Below are 19,940 nucleotides of genomic sequence, written 5' to 3'. Positions count from 1 at the left end.
GAATGAGTGACAGGAATGAAGACGGCTGTCACTTCGGCTCCTGTCAAAGAACGGCTGATTGGCTTTTGGCTCAATGGTAAACACACCCAGACGGGGATTAGGAGCAGAGACACAAAAGCCGAGCGAAGGCCGTTTCTCACACTGATGATGACACATTTAAGCAGATCTCCAGCTGACAGGCATGTGTTTTCGCCTCTGTCTTCAATGCCGTTTTTTTTTTTTTTTTTTTTTACCCTTTTTGGAGGTTTTTCTGGTTTGGTTTTGCTTTGCATTGACGCCACCTGTCAGGTTTAAAAGTTAAACACGAGTCTTTGCAACTACTTCAGTGGATAATTGTAGCTTTTCACTGCGCCGCCAAAAGGAGGATGCTTTGGTCACTCAGTGGCCGCTTTTGAAAAATGCTCAGGTGGCATATTTTAGGTAAAATGTGAGTAAATAATTATAAAACGTGTCAAGATGAGATGTATGGGAATCAAAAGTAAAAAAGAGAGAATACTGGCGTCTTTATCAAAAATGACTTTAAATGAGACAAATATAAAAAAACATCTTCGATATAATACAAAGAATAAAATATCAAATGAAAGCACTGGTGCTCTTACCAAAGAAAATATAAAAATAACTAAACCATAGTAGTTACGTCCACTTATTTGTTCTTCTGGTTACAATGGCTGCAAGAGTTCATACTATACAGTTCACTGCAGCAGAAATCTGAAGGCAGAGTGCTCACTGTGCCCCTAAATTATACTCCTGCTTAAAATCGTTGCTCCTTCCTTGTCAGAGGGTTTCAGTCTGCACATTACGCACACTGAGCTCACAAGTACAGAAAATACCAGAGAAGTCGAGAGTGAGGAGACGCTCTGGTGAGTAGGAAGTGGAAATCCTAAATTCAAACACAGCACCAATCTGACGCTGCTCAACTTGATCCATCTGGACGGTTTGCTCTTTGAAAAGTCCATAGTCAGCAAAAAACCAGCAAGAGCTTCAACAAAGACCGTGAAAGATGCAGGGAGACGCATTTTATCGTTTGATCACAAAATGCTTCCCAGAACTGGAATAAATTAAACTTCTAACCACGCCCAATGATGTTGTTAGAGAATCTTCTCATGCATGAGTTCATCTGCGTAAAGTAAACCCATAACCTGTCAGAGATGGAAGGGCAGATGGTTGGTAAACACGCAGCAGCCAGTCGGCACGCTCCGCGCTCTGAGTCACTGTTTGTGTTTTTCTGCAGTGAGCTTAGGTTCAGAATATGTCTCCGTGAACGGGCCAGACGACAGAAGGCGGCTGGTGGTCACTAGGACACAGAGGACGGCGTGGGCACAGACGGTGAGGAGGACGAGGTGGACTGTCTGGCTCGCGCTGCCAGCTTCTGTCGCAGCTCCCTGATTTCCTTCAGCAGCTCCCTCTCGCTGTTGTCCAAGACGGCCCGGCCGCGGTCCAGGGAGACTAACGGGACGCAACCAGAACCCTTAATCACTATTAAATAATCATTACCACACAAAAACACTGAAGAAGTTAACTAAAATGTAGTTAATGTAATGAGTTTTTACTGCTTCAACCGACTCACAGTTGGTGGTGGAGCTCCCTGAGGGTGAAGCGCTGTTCAGACACACCATGCTGGCGCCTTCCTGCCTCTGGGTGGCGGCAGAGCTCCTCGCTCTGCCTGTATTTACACCTTTAGCTGCAACAGAAGCACCTGGTCTGTGAAGAGGTAGGCCTGTCGCGATAAACAATAAATCAATTAATCGCAGGATGAATTCAAACTATCGACTTCATTTTAATTATCGGCTTTATTGTTTCTCCCGGCCTTTTTCTCTTAATGTTGATGACAACAGTGAGAGAAATGTTTTTAAATCAATTTTGTGCAGTACAGGACGTTTCTGTGGTAGCAAACAACTGGATATGACACTGCCACCTTGTGGTAGGAAGCAGTCTGAGCAGAAACAAGCCAGAGCAAAATGAAAGGGTGAAGCCTGAACATCACATCGCCATCTAGTGGCCTGACATGACAACTACTGCTGACTCGAGGTGTCTTGAAGGTGGAGTTTTCCCCCCCATCAACATTCGTAAACGCAGGCAGTTTCCGGGCAACTTTCTCGGGTAAATTTAAAGGCTGTTTGACCATTTATTAATGTCCACCTCTACTATGAAGTGTGTGTGGTGTGTTACCTGGGTCTGCTGTGGACCCGGCCAGTCGCTGCTCCTGTAACTCTGCTCTGCTATTCATCACTTCATCCCACTGCAAAATGAACACAGCAATCACTCTCCATGAATAAAAACAGTAAAAAAAAAACAAAAAAAAAACTGAACAAATCCCACACTTCTCAGAGACGAAGCCTATTTTGAAGTCTGAGATAAAATGACACCTGTATTATTTGTTTCTGCTAACACTGTAAACACTGACAAAAAAAAATAAAATCTCACTTTTCTTCCTGCCACTTCTCTCACGGTGTGAGACAGTTTTTCTTCCTCTGCCAGAGTTTTTCTTTGAAGCTCTGCCAGCAGATCCCTCTTCCTCTCCTGCTCAGCTTCGACCTGCTGCAGGCGCCCCAGCACCTCTCTCTGCCAGTCCGCCTCTAGGCTTTGCTGGTACGCCTCTGCCAGCGACATCTCCAGGGCCTGTGTGAGAATTTATGTCGCATGAACAGAAGGTAAATATTGCAGAAACTTGGACCAGAACCCAAGTTATGATGACTGCTTGGTGCTTTCCTTGGAAAACTGTTAGGTGCTAAATTTCCAAGGGGGTGTGCTGCTGACCTGCAGGTTGCTCTCTGCGCCGTGCGGCAGCTGTGGGCCGGTCTCATCTGCTCTCTCTGCAGCTCTCATTTTCAGCCGCAGCTCCTCTTCAAGCTGTCGTCCGACGCGCTCCTGCTTCTTCAGCAGGTCCTACAGCAGCAGCAATTTTTTTCAGGGTTTGTTTGCTATTCCCAGTAAGACATTGAGCACTTTTCAAGCATTTTCAAAGTAAGTTTTCAAACCCAGCACCCCACTGGAGCTGGGTTTGAGGAGGAAAGCTGAAATATGACATTTCATGATTTGAAACGTCTCTGTAACACGCACCCTATACACCTGACTGGTCCAGGAACAAAACACCAATTTAACAATTTTTTTTAATTTTTATAAAATATAAGCCAATCTGTATTTTAGTTACACAGATCAGCAAGTAATTGAGTCATTATGAATAATAAATACTCAAAACCAAAGTAAAAAAATATATTCTTGCTATGTTTTCAGGTATTTAGCACATTTTTCTAATTTTGGTCATTCCAAATCACTGTAAAATAAAAAAATGTTCAGTCTGAGCCAACTCCAGACCTTGAGAAAAAAAGTTTGTCTGTCTTTCTTCAATTGTATGAAAAAATCTGGTTTCAACTATAAAATAAAGGCCTCTAATCAAACTTTAGACTGCAGTTTATTACAGAACTGCGCAGTTTGGACTCAAGCACTCCTTCAAGGATTTTACAGAGAAATTGAGCACTTTCCAAATGGTAAAAATACCCAATTGAAATTCAAGTGTTTTTAAGGATTTCGAGCACCGGTCCAAACCACACAGAGAACCATTAATCTAAGTGTTTCCTGACGTAAACGGCTTCATGTTCCCCATTAGACCCGAGTGGCTCCCGTCACCTGCTCAAGCCGCTTCCTCTGCACCTCCAGCTCCATCTGTCTGACTTCCAGATCCTGAACCGCTGCGGCCGTCTCTTGCTCCCGCTGATCCATCTGCAGCAGAACGAGGTTTAAACAATAAAGCTCAACGTCATGGTGCACTCAGACGGAGAGAAGTTTACCTTCCTGCTGATCTCCTGGTCCAGCTTCTGTATCTGCGAGAACTGGAGATCCTGTTGGTGCTTCATGAAGCGCCTTCTCGTTGCGTCCAGCAGGTGTAGCTCCTTCACCTTCAGCTCTCTCTTCATAGCTGTCAGCCTAAACGCCATCAAAACTTTAAGAACTAATGTTGCGTTTCTTCTTTTGGTGGAAACAATGAACACGGGAGAGCGTTATTGGATACTTTGTCCTCTGCTGTGCGAGCTTCTCCTCCTCTTGTGCCAGGATGTTTCTGCGCTGCTCCTCGGCTTGCTGAAGCAACTCCTGCATTGAAATGGTTTCATTGTATTTTTAAGCAATCTGACTGTTTCAGGTGCTTTGTATTCAAATCTGAACACTTTGACACAAAGCGGTCTTTGCTCGCGAGGAAGTCGAGTGAATAAATCCACCTGCTGGGCGTAGTAGTTTTTCTCTTCAGCTTGGCGGCGCACAAAGTTAGCTCGCAGTGCCGACAACTCCTCCCTGAAGACGACACAAAAGTCGCTTTAGGGTCAGACTAGAGACACAAGCAATTAGTCAACTTAATTAATTGTCAATTAATAGTTAATTAGTTCCAATAACGGTCCAAATGTTTTGCATCGAGGGCCAAAATAACCAACTTGAATGTCCTCAGGGGGCAAAATTTGTTTTCTCCTCCAATCAATAATGCACAACAATAATTTAAACAAGTTAAAATAAAAAATAATTAAAAAAAAAATTAGGATGTCATTTGTCAGTGTTTACGGTTATTTAACTTTTTGGGTCAATTAATTTCTATAAAATATTTTTTTATGACGATAAAATAAAAATGAAAGCATTTCAGATATAAACTTGGAAACAATGAGTATCCATCTGCTCCATGCGTCAGAGGGCTAAATCTGGACATTCAAGCCCTTCCTGCTAAAGACGGTCAAGAGAAAACTGGCTTTAAAACAAAAACTCCCGCTTATTAATCATTAGTCAATCAACTTCAGATTAGCTCGTTAATCGCTGAATTGCGTCTTTAGCTCAGACAGGATAAATTGTCCTGAAAATGTAAATATATTAAATGTAAAACGGATGAAAAAAAATCTCCAGGACAGAAGAAGGGGGGGAAAAAAAGGTCATTCAAAGGTTGCAGTTGGAAAACATAAAAATATGTTTAACTTGCTCTGCTCACACGTCTTTACATCGTCATGCAGCTGTGATGATGCAGTTATATTTCTGCTATAGAGATTAACTCGCCTTTCTTTTAGATACTCCATCTCCTGCAGCCGTATTCGCTCCCTCTCCTTGCTTTGGTACTCCACTATGAATTCTGGGTACTGGTTGAAGATGGGGTACTGGCCGCTGGTGAGGGGCGTAAAGTCGGAGAGCAGGGTTCGGGGGTGGATGGCAGGCGGCGTGCTGCCAGTAATCCTGTAAGCCTCCTTTATCATCGCCCCAACGTCCAGGTTGTTACGATGGTGAAAAAAGTACTGAAAGAAGAGCAGGAGGAAGGGGCATTTGTGAAGCGAAACAACAGATCGGAGCGGTGATGAAGATGGAGGGGCAGTAAGTGAACCTCAAAGTCCTTCTTCTGGGAGCACAGCAGCAGAGGTTCCCGGGAGGAGATGATGTAGGCCACACAGGCCATCAACAGGAAGGACGGATGATTGCAGAATACGTTGTCAAACAGCCGGAGCCACTCGTCGCGCGTCAGAACCTCGGAGAACATGGTCTCCAACAGCGGCCACACGTACAGCTGGGACACACGGCGAGACGGAGGTCAGGCTTCTTAGAAATGTGGATGAACCCGTCTGGTAAAGATTACAAACTTTACCAGATGGAAAATTCTGAGTGGCTTGTGGCACATTTTGACAGAATGAATTAAGAAGATGAACAGATTATCAAATGGTGGATTATGGATCATCAGATGGACTGATGATCTTAAAATATGGACGGACAGATGGATATTGTGACATTAATTAAAGTCTAGGAACAGTAGAAACTATTTTCCATTCCATCCTGTCCAGACCTTAAACAGCAGAAGTCAGACTGTCTCTCTGTGTTGCTGCTGCTGCCATTACCTGCGAGGTGATGCCGCAGTCCATCAGGTGCTGCAGCAGCTCCTTGTCGTGATGACCCAGAATGTTTTCCGCCATGCTCAGGATGTTCAGAGGAGGATTGGGGAAATACTCGAACCAGTGCTGGCACCAGTTCACTAAACCAGCACACAGTGAGTCAGTAGAAATTACAGAGGAAACCTGCATTAGTCTCATCTTTGAAACAGCGACACAGTCAAGACGTACCGATAACGGTGGCCACCACCTCAAAGCAGAGCATGGGGTTGTTCTGGAAAAGCTTGACAAAAGGAAACGATAGCAGAGGAATATATTCCACCTCTGCAAAAATGGCTGCCCAGTGAGCTAAGGCAGACAGAAGCCTGCAGAGGAGACAGAAAAAGATTTGCACAATTAACCAGACAAAAATCACTCCTGCAAACGTTAGTAACATTTGCAGGAGAAACGGACCTTTGCAATCCTCTCTGCAGTTTCTGGCTCTTGATTGGGTACTTCTCATGCAGAGTGAGGAAGGCTGAATGCAGGCCTTTGTCAGTCAGGCTGCTGTACGCCGCGTGGTTCTCTGGGAGACACAGCAGAGACTTCCACACAAACATCCTGCAGAAACCACGCAGAAAATGATTGTAAAGTATCAAAATGCCGTCAAATACGGCAACAGAAAGAGGTTTTCACCTGTATTTAGCTGGAAACTCCCCAAAAGCTTTCAGCAGAGCTACAAGTCTCTTCTTGTTCAGACCAGCAGGAAGTTCGTTCTAAATCACAAAATGAGAGAAAAGCAAATGATCAGTGAATCTTCTTGTTTGATTGGGGAAATATATTGGATGATAGACATTTAGTCATGTTACAATCAAACTGTGGTTTATCATGCGTTAGACCATTGGAAACTATTTTATAACTTTGAAAATAAAGAATAATACAATTAAATGCATAAATATTTCATAAAACTCAAAGGGAACCAGATTTCTTCTGGGTTTTCTTTTTCTACCAATTGCAACTTTTGTTTATGTGATTAAATCATTATTTATTCACATAAAATAATGATTAAATTAGATTAAAAATTAGGGGCTCGGCGATCCTAATTGGACGCACCGATATCTGAGGTTTTGGTATCGGCTGGTACTGATAACGATCGTGCTGAATTGACGGAGAACATTTCTTTTTCTAAACACAGACATAACTGTACTGAGTTGCAGTCTTATTTGATGGCTCTGCATCAGTCCAGCACATTTAAATTCACACTTCACAAGCTTGGTCAAATATGACCTTTAATTTGTTCAGAGTATTTAATAGTAGAACAGCCACAGTAAGATAAATAAAGAAGAAACTGAAACTGACAAAAGCAATAGGTTGACTACTTTGGTCAAACGTAAAAATAAACTGCAACAAGCATTTGAAATTGTTCAAAAAGTGTAATTAGAAATATAATATAAAATGAATAATAAAGCAAGACGTCGCTCAGAGCACAAAGCGTAGAACTAGACTGAAAAGATCTGCCCTGGTGGATCAGACCCCGATACCTGACCTAGAATTTTTTTTGTATATCAAGACCAATACAGATATTAATATCGGATCCGTGTGCTTCTGGTAAAAACAATGGCAGAATTTGCTGTATTGTAATAAAAATAATAAACCAAACGTGCAACAAGTGTCAATAAAAATAATTACTTCTGTTTCTCCTACCTCTTTGTCATCAGCTGAAGGCCCTGCAGGGGGTCTCAGTATCTTCACCTGTGTTTCTTTGCCTGATCGCCTGGCTGGTCGGACCGCCTCTGACCTAACCTTCATCTTTATGTTGGAAAAGTCGTGACCAGTTCCGCCGTCAGACACTACGGCTACCCGAGACGGAAGAGGCTGCAGCGAGGACGCACAGATGCAAAACAAAACAGCCTTCAGTGACCCGGTAAGAACATGTGTTCTGTAGCAACGTGTTTTACCGTCACCTTATTCAATGCCTGCGTCAGGCTCTGGACGCTGTAGATGTTGATGCTGCCGTTGTCCATGATGGCTGCGATGTGTCGACCGTTGGGGCCGACGGCGACGGCGGTGATGGCTTCGTCCACGGATCCCATGTGGAAGAGAAGTTTGCATGTGTGAATGTTGATGAACCGCATCACACCGTCCTGGCTCAACACCCCTAAAGTCTGTGGAGACAACAAAAAAAAAACAAAACATGAAAACTGCAGAGAAGATACAACAGACGGTGAACACAAGCACAAAAGAAGGAAGCCATTCTCTCTAGTTGATTCAGGAAACATAAGACGGCCGTTCCGAACATCAAGCCAGAATTATTTAGTTCTCCATTTGGCTTATTCCCTCCATTCTAATACATTCATGCTTTTTGTGAATCTGAGCGCCTTCAGCACAAGATCATATCAGAACATGCAGCTCATCAGCGTTTCACCTTGAAAATATTTCTTGAAGGGAACATTTTGTTTTCCTGTCTAGAAAAATAGAAACTGGAAAAGAAAGAAATCCCACAGGAGGTGAAGCAATATGAACAACAAAATTTAATTTGTACTTTTTTATATGTGTCCGTGTGTGTGTCCGTGTGTGTGTGTGTGTCTGTGTGTGTGTGTAATGAGTAACTGGTCAAGAATGTGGAAGTTTGCCATGGAATAATTTCATTATGCTGTGAGTTTCTGTCCCTCTTTTCATTTTTGTCTTTAGATAGTCTGAGGTAGGATAGACTGAGGTTTATGACTGAACAATTTGAACATCTTTTTAATAAATGCATGTCAATAAAACACATATTGAAATATATCAGCTTGAATTCACATTTATTCACTGCTGAATAGCTTCAAAATAATCTAGAATCTACAATATTAGTGGATATTTATGTCAAATGCTTAAGTTGTTCATTTCCTGTGATGTTTTTTGTTTTTTTCTCAAATCTCTTCATTTTTAATTAGGACACGATGTGACAAGCAAACCCAGAATCTAACCTGGTTTCTAATTGTGGAAGCAAAGTGAAGAACGTTGATTGTGATGGAGGATGACTTTCATGTCAAACTCAAAGTCAAAAAAAATAAAAAAAAAGGAAGATCTTTGGAAAAAAAAAAAAAAAAAAAGTATTGTTGTTGGTCTACCTGGCTGGCTCCTCCATCAAAGTTTTCAGGCAGGAATTCCAGTTGCCTGACAGTTCGGACCTGAGATGGCATCTGGATCACCCTGACCAGCTGCTGGCTCTCCAGGCACCAGAGGTGCAGCAGGTTGGAGCGGCCCCCGGCAGCAAGGCTTTTACCGTCTCTGTCGACACAACACCCAAGTTAAATCCTTCTGAACCCTGCAGGGTTTTACTGACGTTCACAAGCAACGCTGGAGAGGAGCTCATCAAATGGGCTGGAGACCCACCGTGTGACGGCAAAGGCCTTGTAAATGATCCTGGGTCCGGAGTCGGGAACGGGGAGCTGGTACCGGCAGAACAGGGTGTCGCTCTCCCACGCAAAGATGGAGTCGTCGCTGAAACAGCTGAGGATGGTGTTGCTGAGGGGGAGGAAGAAAACCTGAAACACAGGAAACAAGAGCGTCGCTGCAGAACCGTCAACCTCACAGAGAGACTCTGAGTTGCACCTTAATGCAAGAAATTACAATTGAATTAGCCAAAGACAACAGACCACTGTCTTAAACTGCTGACTCCTTTAAATCACCGCTGGACATTAATTGCTTTATCATTTATCTTCAGTTTCACACTAGAATTTCCAAAAAATATCCAATTATGTCGCATGACTTTATGCTTTTATGTGATTTTGTATCAGATGTTGTTTCCTCCTACGAAGCACTTTGTATTACAAAGGGTCTGAATGGAGTCACACAAATAAGCTTCAGGGGTGTCCATAAGACTAACATGACACTGTTATAAACATGAAGGAGTCTTCATGAATGTTTATGACTGTAGTCGTGAAGTGTGATTCGGTAAATAATGACGCTTTGAATAGACTTTTAGAGTTTCAAAACATTTAAGGACAAGTTTAAGACCATTACTGAAAACTTGTTTGAATCATCAAAATTGTTGATTGTGATTTTTTATTTAAATCTAGAAAAAAAAAAAAAAAGACTTTAGAGTAAAATCTCAATCTGCCAGAGGTATGAGTAACTTGGGTCTAACTATGTTTTGCTGCATCTGTTTGTTTACCTTCTGTATGGCGACAGACTGTTTGATGTTCAGCTTCCTCTTCCTCTGGAACGTGTCCAGGTCCCAGAGCTGAGCCGTGTCTGATGATGTTGTGATGGCGTATCGGCCTGAGCTGTGGACGGATATGGAAGTGACGGCTCCCTCGTGACCTCTCATCCAGCTGACCAGCTGCTTTGTGTCTGTAGAAGTAAACACATGGCACGACAGAGAAAAAAAAACAAAAACAAAACATTGCCGTGTTGAAGAGATCCTTATGACATGTTTCGGTCTTTGCTTCAAGATAGTTTTGCTGCTGGATGTAAGATTCAGAAGAGTCCATCTCACCTTTGTCAAAGCATTTGATGGTGTGGTCAACCAGAGCTACAAGAAACTCAGTTGTCCTGCGGAGGCTGAATGCCAGAGCAGTGCAGGCTTGTCCTGTCCTCTGCACCAAGCGGAACCTGTCCAGGAACGGGGAGGGGATGTTTAGACATCGAGTTGCTAGGCTCTAAGAACTTAGCGTTATTGTTCTATAGAAAAAAACAACAACAACAAAAAAAAAACACACTTTCATAGCTCCCTCCAGCGCAAAGCATCCCTCCAGTTGTGCTGAAAGGCATCCAGCACAACTCTGGGTGTCTTTCAGTGGGAATGATGCATTCAGGGTAATGTTCATTTGCATGCAAACCAAAAGATTTCAATTTTGATCTCCTCAGACCAAAACACCTTCCTGCTGCTTGTGGCCACCTGCAAGTGGCGCTGACAAATCTAGCGTGTTCCTTGCACACATACAGCCAACTGATTACTCCTAATGTGACACAAATGCAAAGCATTTCAAGTGGAAGGACTGATTTTGTGAGACGCTTTAAATGTTCCTTTGTTTCACGTTTTACTCCGCAGCATCCCCTCCCTCCCTATCAGGTGACCCAGATAGTCACCTGTTTCTAGTGATGTCAAAGACGTAAATGTTGCCATGGTGATCTCCGGCCAGAAAAGAGTCCCCTGTGGTGTCGAAGGCCACGTGGAGGAAACGCACCGTCTTGGACTGATGAGCAGTGCGGACCACTGTCGCCAACACGCTGAGGAGGGGAAAGATAACATATGAATGGAAATCGAAACTTTGCCACGTTAAACCGTTGTCATGTCTGCTTTAACAGCTCTCTGTGAGCTCAGTGGCACTTGAGCGCTGCTAATGAAACAGGTGTTTCAAAGAGGCATCCTAGGTAGATTCAAACTGACCTTTTGCCGGGCGGTGGCTTACGATGCCACACTTTCCCTTCCTCTTTGTTTCCAATGTCCGTCACCTCCATTCAATAATAATAATAATAATAATAATAATAATAATAATAATAATAATAATAATAAAATGTCTCCGCCGATTAAAGAACCACTGGAACAGAATCCACTCTCACTTCTTTAAGTTCCCGGCCTGACAGGGAACCGGCCTCCATAACGCAGAGGCGGAGCAAACAGCGCCAAATTTAAAACCAAAATCTACAGTCGAACTTTATTCTGTAAGAATATCGACAAAAAACTTTGTAAATGTCAGGATAAAAACCTAAAGCTAACAGAAGCTCAACCTAGCTCTACCAAATGAGCAGAAGTACAGCCAAACAGCTGCTCGTTGGTCAGCTTTCATGTTTGTTTTGAAGACGGTTACTCGTCGCTTAAGGATGACGTCATTGGCGTTGAATCACGGGAGTTGAAGTTCAACGTGTGGTTCTTTGAGGCGATTGGCTTGGAAGCCTGGAACAAAAAGGTTTCAAAAATATCTACATTATTATTGAGCTTTCATAAACATCTGAACACTTTAATTAGTTGAACTATGCTAACATAAAATGTTGAGTTTCAGTTTTATTCATTGTAATGTATGTTTGTTGCAAAACCTCTGCTTTCAAGATGTTTTCTGTGTTAGCACATATGCTGTGGCATATTTAAAGATGTTTTATATCTTAAATATATATATTTTATATATATATATATATATATATATATATATATATATATATATATATAATATATATATATATATATATATATATATATATAATACAATTATTTTGTTCAGGGGGTCTAAACAAGAGTGGGATTTTATAAATGTGTGAAGGATTTGAGATGGTTTTGAAGCTCTCGTTCTGAGGTGATGGGAAATTAAAAGTGTTGGCCAAAATCGTGACCAGTAAGCGTTGTTGTCAGTAACATCACAATGTAGTTTTTTTTTTTTTTTTACATATTAAAAGGTGAGGATGTTAAATTCCTTTTCATTTACGTTACCCAAATTATTGCATTAATGAATATTGCATTGCATGAGTACCTCTTGAAATTGAGTAACGTTAAACTTCTCTTCACACTGATGTAATTTGACACTAGATAAATAAAACAGATCGAAAAATATTGAAAAGAACAAATGCAACTAAACTAAGGCTGCGTAACGGAGAGCAAGTCTCGTGTTACAACACATTTCTACGGACGTTTTCTTTACGATCTAGATCTTGTCCATATTTATCGTCTTCTTGCAGTTTAAAATACTTCTCAGTTGCTGAGTCGACTGGCACCGACACGCCTCTTTCTTTTGCTGGCATCCTCTGAATGGTCAAGGGGGCGCTGTGCAAATTTGACAGGAAATAGAATATAAACAAAAATCTGGCATTATGTACTCAAAAAGCATCCGGTTCTACTACCCTCTTTACATCCAAATTAAGAGTGGTGTCATGCCTATTTTTCAGATCCAAGTATTGTTTTTTTGTAGAAAGTATTTATTATATTTATATTATAGTATTATATATATATATATATATATATATATATATATAATATATAATATATATATATATATTATATATATATATATATATATATATATAATACAATTATTTTGACAATAAAGGTTTGAAAATTTCACAATCAGTATTTTCGAGTAGACTGAATATAATTTGTTATGATTTTGCAGGAGGGTATTATAGGTACAGTTGGTGCCTTTTACTATGAAAATCTGAACCGGAAGCTACCGCTCGGAGTTTTTTTTCTTTTTTTTTGACGTCAACAAATGCAAAACTAGCTCATGAGTGATTAGCCACGTCATGTTAACTTAGCTGTGGAGCAGCTGTCAAACAAACCCAAGAAGGCTTGTACTTTAAAGCGAGTTTGAGTTATTTTTTAAGAGCAAACTCTGTTTCGGCTTTATTGGTTGGCAGGAGTCCTATGGAAAGATGTCAGACATCGGGGAATGGTTCCGAAGCATCCCTCTGATCACCCGGTATTGGTTTGCTGCTTCGATTGCTGTTCCCTTTGTCGGTAAACTAGGACTGATTGATTTTAGGAACCTTATGCTGTTCCCAGAGCTGGTCTTTAGCAGATTCCAGGTGAGTACAATGTGGTTGTCTCTTTGAGCTAAAGCGTTGGTTGTTGTTGAGGTTCTATTTATGTGTTCGGATTGTTAGCAGCTGGCTAAACCTCATAGGCCTTCTGCTGCAGCCAATCAGAGGTCGAGACGTAGGTTGTAACTTCCGGAAGCTTTGAAAGTATCCCCTGACTTGCTCACACAAAAATACTCAGTGAACCGTCTCATTCTAAAGTGTTATCAGTAGTGAAGTTAATGTTTTAAATTTTCCACGAATGTGATAAAAATGTCTGTTTTAGAGGGCTTGTAAATATGTTTATTTTTAGGGTGTTGTTCTGGTGTAGTCCACGAGGCGGCGACTGTACGACAGTAATCACAAAAAACGTTCTGCTTGAATTTGTGCCCGAGACAGAAAATGATTTTTAAACGCAGCATTAAAAACAATTAATATCGTTCTTCATAATTATTTTTGTTCCGTAGAAAAAAAATATATCTAGTAATAATTGTATTCACATATTCTTTTACATGATGGACATTAAAAGTAAACTGACACATAATTTACATATTATATACTACAAGAGACTATATTATAATACATGCTTTTGCAAGAAAATAATAAACTAGAATCATAACTCAGACACTCTGACGTGTGTGTGTGGTGCAGTTTGGTTTGTGTTATTGGTTGGAGTTGCCAAAAGGTCCCATACATACAACACAAAAATCAGACTAACATATTAAGATCTCACCATATTTTTTATTTTTATTTTTTTTTTTATATTAGCTTATGCATCTGTTTGTATTCCACTGTCAATAAAATAATAATAATAAAAAAATACTCCCTAGATGGTTGTAAAATGTTTATAACAGGTGTTACAACCTACTCCAATGCTGTCAGCCATGGTTCAGCTAAAGAATAGTTTGAAACTAGCTTGGGGGAAAATGCATTAAATCTCACCCATTAAGCTGCAATTTGATTCCGTGTAAGTCATGTGATTTTTATCAGTTGTATTGCTACCAAACAAAATTATAAATATGCATATTTTTATCTCATACTTTGGTTTCCATTCTTTGAGATCAAGTAGGAAATCAGTAAAACCTAAAATGACCAAAGGGCTGCTGCTGCCTCATCCCAGATTAATGGAATTGTCGGTGCGACAAAGAGAAATCATTTTTACAGGTTAATAGCTAAACCGATTAGCGACAATTGTTCTCGGATTGTTCACAGAGCTCTGTCCTTCCAGCATATTTTAAGCGCTGCGAAAGATCTGTTAACACGGATAGAGATGAAAGAAAACATATGATTTGTGATCCGCCTTGAGTCCACATCTCTTTTGTTTTGTTTTGTTTTTTTTTCAGCTCTGGAGGCCGGTGACAGCCACCCTTTATTTCCCCATCACCCCTAACACTGGCTTCCTCTACCTGGTCAACCTTTATTTCCTCTACCATTACTCCACTAGGCTAGAAACAGGTGAGGCTGTCGGGCCGTTCACACTTTCTGTCACCCTTTTTCTTTTCTTTTTTTTTCTCTTTTTTTTGATATTTTCTTTCTTCCCAATCCTTAGGAGCGTTTGATGGCCGGCCTGCAGACTACGTTTTCATGCTCCTTTTCAACTGGATCTGCATTGTCGTATCCTTTCACCGCCGTGGCCAAATGAAAATCTTAAAGGACTGAATGAACGCTGAAAGTTGCAGCGCTTTGTTGGCCTGTTTTCCACAGGTCCGCTGATGCTTTTGTTCCTCCTCTGTACCCCCTCTCTCTCCCTCTCTCCCTCACTCTGCAGCAGAAGCATGCCATGTCAGGGCGGCTCTGCGCCAGTGGCCCAGTGTCAGTCTACCCTCTGCAGAGCGGAGAAACTTAATCTAGGTCACACGCAGCACCCAGCGACTCTGCAGTCCGGCTCGGTTTGTTTTGTCAGGAGATGAGTGATAATTAATTGACACCCCAGACTGAGTCACACAAGTCAGGAGTATGAATTTTCCAGTTTTGATAACCTCAGGTAAAAACAGCAGGAAGGCGTGATACGTCAAGGTCAGTGTGAGTGCCAGGTGCTTTTAGAGCTGAAATGGGGATTTAAGTGGGGGATTTTTTTTTTCTTTCCTCTCCATGAGTACCCTCTCCCTAATCCTGAAGCTGCAAATGAAACCGCCTAGAGCTTGTTGTCCTTGACTTGGCGTCTCTAGATAACTGGACTGCTTATGGACATGCGGGTAAGAATCCTCGCTGTATTTACACCACAATGCAGGTTTGACTGTACCGAGTTGTTGAAGCATGCAGTGCTTGTTTCCAGGTAACACTGAAAACCGATTCGCTGCTCGGTATCGTGCAAAAGTATGCACACCTCTTGAATTTTTCAAAATGTTCTTGTAACAATACAGTCACAATCTTCATTGGGTTTGTTTGTAATTGGATTTTATGTGATACAAATCTGAAAAGTGTGGCATGCATGTTTATTTAATCTCCTTTGATTGAATGCTTAGAAGAACCCAATTTGGCTCCTTTTACAGCTGCATATCAGACTTGGGTACATTTTGTATGTTTATTGTCATACAAAAATAACCAACAGTTATTGTAGTAATTGATTATTTTGACGATTAATCGATTAATCAAATAAAAGAAAGTGCTCATTCTGCATATTTTTCACTTAAGCTCTGAAGGCTTTTTATGCAATCTTAGAAATGCGCTAAAGGATGCGAATAAACAAATGATTTGATTCCTTTTTTAAATAAGAAAATCAACATTTTATTGCCTAAAATTCACTGATAGAGTTCCTTTACTGTACATTTGACATCAATAAGCTTGAAAGCTCAGGCATTTCTGCTCAACTTAACATCAACACACCATACTGCTAATCTGTTGGGTCGAATAGGTGTTTTTTTTCTTCTTCACAATTTGAACAATGCTACAATGTTTTCCGGGTTGAATGCATTTAGACAGCTTAATTTTTTTTCTTAAATACAAAATGTATACATTTTCATACAGTTTTTGGCTTAATTACTGCTCTGAGTGTTTGGTTCTTTCAGCAAACAGCCTACTTTTTTTTAAAATCTGCATATTTTAGTTAATGATTAATCACTTCCTAAATTAGTTGACAATTATTTCAATAATCGATGAATCAGATTAATTGTGTCACAGTCGGATGTTCTCACTGGTCACTCAGACTCCTTTATTTTGGTCCCAGTCAGGAAATGCTGCAGCGTTTTCTAGATCAGGGAACAAACTGCGAGCTTTAGTCGTGAAAGTTTACTTTGCCTGACTTGGCGTCGCCTTTTGTTGACGTTTTCAGCTGCTGATGATCCCGCTGATCATGTCGGTGCTGTACGTCTGGGCTCAGTTCAACAGCGAGATGATCGTGTCTTTCTGGTTTGGAACTCGCTTCAAGGTACGCGTCTCCAACCTCGTTCATGTCGGACATGAAGCTGATTGTCGAGAGGGACTTCTCTCTCACGTTGGCGCACGCATGGACACGTCCAGTTAAATATGTCTGGCGCTCTGTTTGTAGGCACATTACCTACCTTGGGTCATCCTGGTCTTCAACTTTATCATCGGAGGATCGTAAGTACCAACTTACCCGTTTTATTGGATCCCAAAGGGACGAGCCGGACGTGTCGCAGCGGATCGGTGTTGTGAGGTCTCTTCAGTCTTCCTCTCTTTTGCGTCTGTGCAGATTTGTGAATGAGCTGACAGGCAATCTGGTCGGCCACCTCTACTTTTTCCTCATGTTCAAATACCCCATGGACCTGGGCGGACGCTCCTTCCTCTCCACGCCGGAGTTCTTGTGAGTGTTCAAACAAAAGATGAGAGCAGAAACGCGCTGATCCGTAACGTTGCGGTTCATTTCTGGTTTTTGTTGAAAAGGGAAATTCTTTATCCAATTTCTGCCTGAAATAAAATTGGGTGGTAAAAGGTTAGCGGTTGAAAACCTGCTGAAACAGTAAAATCCTCCAGGTTGCGGGTCAGCTGGATGAGCGAATTCAACTTTAAAGGACTGTAGCGCTTTTGTCGCAGCTTCCTGAAAATATGCATCTGACACTGCACAAACACAAAATCTTTCCAAGTTGAGTTTCTGGGGAAAATATCTTAGTACAGTTAAAATTAGACAAAACTAACTTACAGATAACTTTTCATCAATATGTAGGAGTTTGTTTTAAGTCAAGAATTTCCTAATATTGATGTGTAAAGTACTAGTTATAAGTGAAGTCTGCAGGTAGAACAAGAGGAATAATATGGCAGATTGTTTCACTTTTGTTTTGTACTTTTTTCATTAATATTCCTCCTACTTCTTGCTGAAAAGTTACTTCTAAGTTAGTTTTGCCTTATTTCAAGAGAAGTAAGATATTTGTACTGGAATTAGACCTGGTAAAATGTTGAGTTTTGGCAGTGTAGAGTAACATGAGTCATTTGCATCCTTTCAAAATCAAACATCTTCATCTAACGCTGTAATTTATAATGTGTCAGATTCTTGAGTCACAGTAACGTTTTACCTTTTGATGATTCATTTTCTGATGCTTCTCTGAATAAAATGAATAAAAACGGTTTGTCTTCGTCTTAAAGCAACAGTGAACCAAATAAAGTCCGGGATCTGTTCTGACCTCCGTCTGGTGGCGGAGGTCAGGAGGTTGTTCGTAGCAAAGGAATGTTCAATAAATCGCCTCTTTGTTTTCCTCCTCCAGGTATCGGTTCTTCCCCAACACGAGAGGAGGAGTGTCAGGGTTCGGAGTTCCTCCGACCAGGAGGCCGGTTCCCCAGGAGCCGCCAGCGGCAGGCGGGGGAGGAGGAGGCCGTCACAACTGGGGACAAGGCTTTCGCCTCGGAGGAGAATGAGCTTCACCCTAACAAACAACTGAGCAGTCGACTTTTTTTTTTCCTTTTTTCTGCCTGAGATTTTTGCTTTGTCACAATTTTCTGTTTTGAGAAAGAGAGAGAAAAACTTTACCTCAAGTTTGATTCGCGTGTGTGTGTCTGTTTTGAGAGATGCTGCAGGATGAAACCGGAGGAAGTGTGCGTATGTGCTTTAACCGGAACTGCTCCGCTCTGCACTGCAGGACTCGAACTCTGACCGTAGGCTCGGTTCAGCCGCTTCTGCCGCTGCACGTCTCCAGCAGAGGGAACTTACGAAAATAAATGTCTTTTTTCAGTGGCGACCCCGAACGCCTCCCGCTCATTTCCGTCTTTCCTGTCCTCTTCCGTCGTTCTCCTCCACGAGAGATGTTGCAGCTGCACACTGTCGGTTCGGACTCCTCCCTCCCTGCGATGCCATATCAGATTACATTGTAATTATCACTGCCGAGTGCGCCGTCAGCCTTCCTCCAGCAGAAGAGAATGGAAGCTACGGCGCATAAAAAAGCAAGTATTCACCTCCTTGGATGTTTTGCCCTCTTTATTGCTTTTACAAATCAATCATGATCAACAAAAGTTGGCTTCACTAAAAAAAGAAAATCAATCTGTCTTCTACACTTAACATCCCCATGATATCGGCTGGCTTAATTTGACAGATTTGGTGCCAGCAAGTAAAAGTACAAGTCAGGGGATGGATATAAAAAAGCCTCAGCCGCTGAAATGGCAGACTCCGCCTGTTGCCTGTGCTTTTCATCACTTAAAAAGCACAGGCAAGCGACGATGAGGAAGCCACGGCTAAAGAAAATTCATATTTGGGCTTGAATAGAGTTTGCCGAACAATAGAAGAGCGACTCCATGGTCAAGTAGAAGAGAGTTCTTTAGACTGATGAGTGAAAGTGGATTTTTTCAGCCATCAAACAGGACACTGTTTGGAAGATCGCAACACCTCACATCATGTGCATGGTGGCTGGAAAGCTAGTAATGGCAGAAGGTAAAACAAATGTAGAAAAATGACTGAGAAATGCCAGAGAGCAATTTGTTTTCATCTACAAGAGAACTAAGAAGCTAAAGCGACACAGAAATGGTTTGAAGATGAACAGAGTGGCCTAGTCAAAGCCCAGACTTCAATCTGGTAGTGAATTTGCGTCGGGACTTGACACACGATCCCCAACTGATCCTCAGTATCCTGACGGAAGATTGAAGAGTTTTGAAAAGGCGACTGGAGTAAAACTGGCTGAGTCCAGCAAAAATGACGTCCACGAAATAACGACTTCAAGTGGTGAATATTTATGCAATCAGCTGTTTTGTAAAAAGTCAGTTTCCCACAGTCAGTTTATTTCCACTAAAAACATTTACTTTGTTTTTTTTCTTTTTGTCAAAAAAGTAAAATTTGTAAAACATCCTAGGGGGTGAATACTTTTCTTTTTAATAAATAGAAACTGTATTTAACTTGTGTAGCTCCCAGGTCTGAGCTTGTAACATATTTTCGAGCCTTTGGTGCAAAGAGCTGGAACTTTTTCTGACATGAGACGATTTAAATAAGGTAAAAAAAAAAAAAAAATAGAAAAAAGAGCTATTGCTCTTCTTTTTGTAAATACAGCACATAATTAAAAAGATGAGTCTGGGTGTGTTATTTTTATTGTTGCCTTAATGCAAAATAAACTATTAGAATATGTACAGAAGGAACAGTTGAGAATCATTTTATTATTACTATATAGGTTTCTCTGCCTTGGGGCATAAGTGCTCATTTTCTCCTCTAAAAGAGCAAACACTGACATTTATTGCCCTCTGAGTTATCTTGCATTG

At 41.2% G+C, this 19,940-nt stretch overlaps 2 protein-coding genes across 2 annotated transcripts; one reads left to right on the top strand and one right to left on the bottom strand.

Annotated features, from left to right (window-relative positions):
- Positions 1-501: 501 nt before the first annotated feature.
- On the bottom strand, positions 502-11,602 carry tbc1d31 (TBC1 domain family, member 31). The gene is made up of 23 exons (XM_055042115.1): positions 11,197-11,602; positions 10,896-11,036; positions 10,303-10,418; positions 9,979-10,157; positions 9,198-9,349; positions 8,933-9,092; positions 7,787-7,987; positions 7,527-7,697; positions 6,519-6,598; positions 6,297-6,443; positions 6,075-6,208; positions 5,853-5,986; positions 5,348-5,527; positions 5,029-5,261; positions 4,215-4,287; positions 4,010-4,089; positions 3,789-3,924; positions 3,628-3,720; positions 2,758-2,886; positions 2,425-2,619; positions 2,170-2,239; positions 1,568-1,717; positions 502-1,446 (listed from the first exon to the last, which is right to left on the bottom strand). The coding sequence occupies exons 1-23, from the start codon at positions 11,265-11,267 to the stop codon at positions 1,295-1,297; spliced, it is 3,177 nt and encodes a 1,058-aa protein (XP_054898090.1). The 5' UTR covers positions 11,268-11,602; the 3' UTR covers positions 502-1,294.
- Positions 11,603-12,990: 1,388 nt separating this feature from the next.
- Positions 12,991-19,820, top strand: derl1 (derlin 1). Its single transcript, XM_055041922.1, has 8 exons — positions 12,991-13,319; positions 14,654-14,765; positions 14,860-14,924; positions 15,479-15,505; positions 16,582-16,677; positions 16,798-16,850; positions 16,963-17,073; positions 17,969-19,820. The coding sequence occupies exons 1-8, from the start codon at positions 13,167-13,169 to the stop codon at positions 18,117-18,119; spliced, it is 768 nt and encodes a 255-aa protein (XP_054897897.1). The 5' UTR covers positions 12,991-13,166; the 3' UTR covers positions 18,120-19,820.
- The last annotated feature ends 120 nt before the right edge of the window (positions 19,821-19,940 follow it).

Source organism: Poeciliopsis prolifica, unplaced genomic scaffold (assembly GCF_027474105.1).
Source record: "Poeciliopsis prolifica strain line A6 unplaced genomic scaffold, Auburn_PproV2 SCAFFOLD017, whole genome shotgun sequence".
Taxonomy (NCBI): domain Eukaryota; kingdom Metazoa; phylum Chordata; class Actinopteri; order Cyprinodontiformes; family Poeciliidae; genus Poeciliopsis; species Poeciliopsis prolifica.
This window is presented reverse-complemented; position numbering and strand designations above follow the sequence as displayed.

What these genes read in the sequence shown, in the direction of transcription:
- derl1 (XM_055041922.1), top strand. Translation starts at nt 13,167, where the DNA reads ATGTCAGACATCGGGGAATGGTTCCGAAGCATCCCTCTGATCACCCGG. An exon ending in TGGTCTTTAGCAGATTCCAG is followed by an intron (nt 13,320 to 14,653) that starts GTGAGTACAATG and finishes TTTTTTTTTCAG; the next exon opens with CTCTGGAGGCCGGTGACAGC. An exon ending in TCAACTGGATCTGCATTGTC is followed by an intron (nt 14,925 to 15,478) that starts GTATCCTTTCAC and finishes TGGCGTCTCTAG; the next exon opens with ATAACTGGACTGCTTATGGA.
- tbc1d31 (XM_055042115.1), bottom strand. Translation starts at nt 11,267, where the DNA reads ATGGAGGTGACGGACATTGGAAACAAAGAGGAAGGGAAAGTGTGGCAT. An exon ending in AAGGCCTTTGCCGTCACACG is followed by an intron (nt 9,093 to 9,197) that starts GTGGGTCTCCAG and finishes TTGTGTCGACAG; the next exon opens with AGACGGTAAAAGCCTTGCTG. An exon ending in GAGTTTCCAGCTAAATACAG is followed by an intron (nt 6,444 to 6,518) that starts GTGAAAACCTCT and finishes TGGTTTCTGCAG; the next exon opens with GATGTTTGTGTGGAAGTCTC.